Source organism: Glycine max, chromosome 11 (assembly GCF_000004515.6).
Source record: "Glycine max cultivar Williams 82 chromosome 11, Glycine_max_v4.0, whole genome shotgun sequence".
NCBI lineage: Eukaryota > Viridiplantae > Streptophyta > Magnoliopsida > Fabales > Fabaceae > Glycine > Glycine max.
The window spans coordinates 253,261-258,921 of NC_038247.2; the positions used below are offsets into that span (position 1 = coordinate 253,261).

Here is a 5,661-nt window from a genome sequence, read left to right on the forward strand (position 1 = left end):
AAAAACATATAGGCACGTTATAAATGAAACGTCAATTAAGATTGTGTTGACCGTCCCTGATTTAAATCTATAATTTTGAATAAAAATACCCCTTATCCGTAAACATTTCGAATTGCTCGGTAGTTGCATGCACGTGGCGGAAAGCAGGATAAAAACACTTTACCCAATAGATCCATCCAGTCTCCGGACAAATAATTGAAGACCAAGACAATTTAAGGTTAGTGTAGGCTATTGCGAAGCATCATAGAAAAACAAAAAACATACAGCCACGTTATAAATGAAATATCAATTAAGATTGTGTTGACCATTCCTGATTTAAATATCAATTGGAATGATTAAAACATGTTCTAAATTCGAATAATGATATTCATACTTCATTTTCCTTTTCAAATCCCTCACATTTCCTTTTTTCATTCCATCATATATGATATTTATCATTTTTTCTCTTTCTACTTATCTCTGGCATGATTGATTATTAGTCAATTATTCATCTAAGTGATACAGATTTTTTTAAATAAAATCTTAAATTCAAATATTATTAAAAAAATATGATTAAGAGAACACCCTAATATAAGTATTATGGTCATCATATTCTCTAATGAAAATTAATCAAAAACAAAATTAATAGAAATCATACTAATGTCATAATTATAATAAAAAAAACTTAATTTTGTCTCTCTCTTTTTTTTTAAAAAATCCTTTAACATCTATTGGTTGGAGGTTAGCTAAGTGCTATTGAATGTTCTTTTAGTAAAGTTTGAAAGTACATGATAAGAGTTACACAAAAGATAGAAGAATCACGCAACAACTGAGACAGGGAAACAAAAAATAAACCAAACAAACTAGCCTATCCTCTTTGGTAAGACAAACCCATCGAGTTAGCTAGCAACAAACTATCAATTGACAATGGATGATCATACAGAATCCCCAGAGCTTAATCTCCCATTGCCCCACAATTAGCTAGTGCATATGCGCACTAAACAATCTGAGTTATGTTTGGAAACAATAGTTGATAAATTAGTGAAAAAAAAGCTAATAAGTTTCTATTTATTTTTTATCAAACACAAGATATCTCAGTGTTTCAATTAACATTTTAAAAGTCTCTATTTGAGTTTACTCTTATAATCAAACATAATTCTTTCAATAATTATGATTTTTGGTATTGTGTTGGAAATATAATTTCAAATCTTAATGTGTTTAAATCAACGTTAATAAAATTATTATTTTTTAATTAATTAATTCTGCAAAATTAATTATAATTAGAATTAATTTTAAAGTGACATAGTTGTATATTTAAATGTTTTTATGATAAACATAAGTCACTGGTAACATTTACAATATTTTTTTTTATCTAGCATATACATTATTTAAATAAATTTAACTCAAAATCAATTATACACTCCATCCAAAATGAATTTTATAATGTGAAATTAAATGTAAAAATTTAACTAAAATTACATTAGTGGGTATTTCAACAAGATTCTAAAAAAGTCCATGAAATCAAACACACACTTTAACCCAAGTCTCGTTGAAACTACTAACTATTAGAAGTAGATTTTGCATCAACATTAATTAACTCAAGTCATGTTATTAATTTGTTCCATGTAAATATTTAATTAGGGTCAAGTTATTTTGATATAACTAGACACTCAAAATCAATTTTGATAATAATTAATTTTTAAATAATATTATGTATCCAAATTAATTTTCTAATATTTATAATCCAAAAAGAATCACATTAATAAAAACTAACATTTACTTAGAATCAGTTTTAAAAATCAAGATTATTCAAAATTAATTTTATAAACACATATCTAAACACATACTCAAGAATTTTTTTCAATATTTTTTATCGTTATATTTTGTTTTGGTGTTATTTAGTGGAAAAAAAGTTTAAAAAAAAACTCATTTAAAAAAACTACAAGTATTATTAAAAAAAGTGTGAACTAATAAAGGAAAAATATAATCACGTACACTCATTAACATTTAGAGCATCTCTAACGTTGATGGCTTAAATAGTTACTTATTTTTAAATATTGTTGCTTATTTTTTTTACGATTTATTAGAGATCGATGATCTACCTATCATATTATGTTACTTAAAATTAAACTTCAATTGTTTATAAGTAAAAATTAATTCTTTTGTTATTTAATGATCATTTAAAGAAAATAATTTAAAAATTGCTTAAAACTATACTATTGAAATAAAATATATATAAGTTGCCTAACTATGTTATTTAAAATAAATTACTTAAATTTCACTCATTTGAAAATGCTCTTAGCATTAGTTAAATGATATATTAAATTTTTTGAGATAGAAATATTCATCATCCGTCTTGTCTCACAAATTTTGATTGGTTTGAAGTTTAAACTAGATATAAGTATTTAATGTATTTTGAGAAGATATTTGAATTGCATTTTGAGTCATATCAATATTCAGCTCGATTAATATTCATCCTCCGTGAAACACGTTTGAAATACTTAAGTGGTATGAAAGATTGTTACTCAAAATGATATGATATTTAAATTAAAATTATTTATTATGAAATATATATTATAAAATATATTTTATTTTAGTTTTATATTTTTTTAGTCTAGAATTTGTGAATGGAACCATCGAAAAATAAAATTGAAGGGTTGGGATTTAAACTAGTTTCTCTCTTACTGTAAGGGACATTCCTCATCGGTGAAACACGTTTAAAATACTTAAGTGGTTTGAAAGATTGTTACAGATCATGAAAACACGGTAACATGAACCCAGCCTCAGTATAAATGTGGCATGTCATGAGATGGACAATTTATACTGTGAAAAACACATACACACAATAATAGCTCTCTCTGATTAAGTTGTCACTCACGCACAGAAACACAGAAAGAAGATGATGGCGAACAAATTGCAAGGGGCAATTGTTAGCTGCCATTCCAGAACAAGGCAGTTGTCGATAGATGAGAAAGGGCGCGCCATCTCCGCTGTGCTCACTACTCATCAGGAACCCTTTAAGACTAAGGTTCCTGAGTTGACAATTAGCCATGTGCCCCCACCTACACCCTCCATCAAGAACAAAGACTTCATCATCCCCTCCACCACTAGTGGAAAGTTTGGTAGGTTTGGTGGCAAGTTTGTACCTGAGACACTTGTAGCTTCTTTGACCCAGCTCGAAGCAGAGTTCAAAAACGCCCTCCGTGATCATGCTTTTCAGGTTAATTAATATATCGATCTTTTAACAAGAACAAAATAAATATTATATTAATTTCTTGCAACTAAATTTAATTAATAACTATATATTGAACAATTCTTAATTAAAAATGTTGATTTGAATGGTTGTACTTGTACCTACAGGCAGAGCTAGCGGAGGCATTAAGAGACTATGCGGGGAGAGAGACACCTCTGTATCATGCAAAGCGATTGTCGGAGTATTACAAGAGCGTGAATAATGGGAAGGGGCCTGACATATACTTAAAGAGAGAGGATCTCAACCACAGTGGCTCTCACAAGATGAACAACGCTCTTGCTCAAGCCATGATTGCTAAGCGCATGGGCTGCAAAAGCGTCGTCACCGCCACTGGCTCTGGACAACATGGCCTTGCAACAGCTGCAGCTTGCGCAAAACTTGCTTTGGACTGCACCGTCTTCATGGCCGACAAAGACATCCACAGACAATATTCAAATGTGAGGTTGATCAAGTTGTTGGGAGCTCAGGTATATAAATTAAAATACATATATACCCTCAATTTCTCTTTTTATTCTTCGGGGCCTTAAAATTTAAACGGATCCAAAATAAAATTAAACGGCTAAAAACAATAAAAAAAATCAAATTAATTTTTTTTGAATTTGTTTGAATGATTATTTTTCCAAATGAATTGATTTAATTTAGATTGTGGTTGTATTTTTAAAACCGAATTAAATTAAATAAAATCACAACACTTATAATAATAGTTATATTACTTTAATGGTACGTGTTTTATGTGTATATAATTTAAATTTCATAATATTTTATAGTGTTATATATATAAATTTTATATAATATATATTATTTTTTGTTTTAAATAATTTTTTAATAGATAAAAATTTGATAGATTTTTATTATAAAAATTTAAAATATTAATAAGTTTCATAAATTATTATTAATAATTTTTAATACAATTTAATTTAAAAGATATATATATATATATATATATATATAAATTTCAACAAAATAATAATTAATAAAAATAATAAAAATTTTCACCCAATCAAATCATAAAATATTAGTTTGATTTGATTCAAATTTTATTTTAAATGAAAATAAAATTCAATCACAAATTTTATTGTAATCAAACTAAATCACATGTTTTATAAATTTGATTAGAATAATTTTCTGACGAATGATTAAATCAAACTGAATCACAGTGGGTTTCATATACTAATACAAGTAAGTTATATAATGGTGGTGAGTAAATTAAGCAATTAATGAATTAATATATATGTATATAGGTTGAAGCAGTAGATGGAGGGTTCACAGATGCAGCATCAGAGGCGTTTCGGTATTGGGTAGGGGATTTGGAAAACAGGTACCACTTGAGTGGCTCAGCGGTGGGACCACACCCGTGTCCAACCATGGTTCGGGAGTTTCAGTCAGTGATAGGGAAAGAAACGAGGATGCAAGCATTGGAAAAATGGGGTGGGAAGCCAGATGTTCTTGTTGCCAGCGTAGGGACTGGGTCAAACGCTTTGGGTCTGTTTCATGAGTTTATAGCAGACAAAGATGTGAGGTTCGTTGGAGTTGAGGCTGGGGGTTTGGGCTTGGAGAGTGGAAAGCATTCTTCAACGTTGACCACAGGAGAAGTGGGTGCGTACCATGGAGCCATCAGCTATTTACTGCAGGACCAAGATGGTCAAATTATTCATCCACATTCCATCGCTGCTGGGTTAGTAATTAATAGTTCCCAGAATTCAAATTCTACTATACGTACTCAATTTCTTTTTAGTAAAACATTGTTCGTATATCTCTCTTAAGTTAAGAAATTCATGAATCGGGTACACATCTTTGAAATTGACATTGGTATTCTTTTAATTCACAGGATGGAGTATCCAGGAGTTGGTCCAGAGTTAAGCTTCCTTAAAGAAAGCGGGCGTGCGGAATTCTGCGTTGCAAATGATGAAGAGGCTCTTGATGGTACGCCAAAAACATAGGCACTTTTTTTTTTTCATTTGAGTTGTGAAAAGTAAAAAACTCCAACTATAACGGTTATTAATTATTCTACTGATAAAATTTGCAGCGTACCAAAGACTATGCAAATTAGAGGGCATATTTCCCTCTTTGGAGGCCGCACATGCATTGGCTATCTTAGATAAATTGGTCCCTACTCTATGCAATGGTACTAAGGTTGTTGTGAATTGTAGTGGGCGAGGAGATAAGGATGCAGCAATAGTCTTCAATCGGGGAATATATATTTGACAAGGAATAACAAAGATGGATGAAGACCTGTGTTAAATAACGATTTGACCTAGCTTACGATGAATACTATAAATGCTATATATAAATAAAAACTACACGATTCATACGTTGTTAAAGGCTAGGAAGTGGCCTCGGTAAATAATTATTTTCACCGTCATTAACTATCATCAGATATTTATTCATGTTACTGTGAAAAAGGGATTAAAGGAAAGTATTAAACTCTT

The 5,661-nt window shown here is 29.8% G+C and overlaps 1 protein-coding gene across 1 annotated transcript; it reads left to right on the forward strand.

Moving 5' to 3' along the window:
* The first annotated feature begins 2,881 nt into the window (after nucleotides 1–2,881).
* Nucleotides 2,882–5,437, forward strand: TSB (tryptophan synthase beta subunit). The gene is made up of 5 exons (NM_001250758.1): nucleotides 2,882–3,199; nucleotides 3,340–3,699; nucleotides 4,474–4,907; nucleotides 5,061–5,155; nucleotides 5,259–5,437. The coding sequence occupies exons 1-5, from the start codon at nucleotides 2,882–2,884 to the stop codon at nucleotides 5,435–5,437; spliced, it is 1,386 nt and encodes a 461-aa protein (NP_001237687.1).
* The last annotated feature ends 224 nt before the right edge of the window (nucleotides 5,438–5,661 follow it).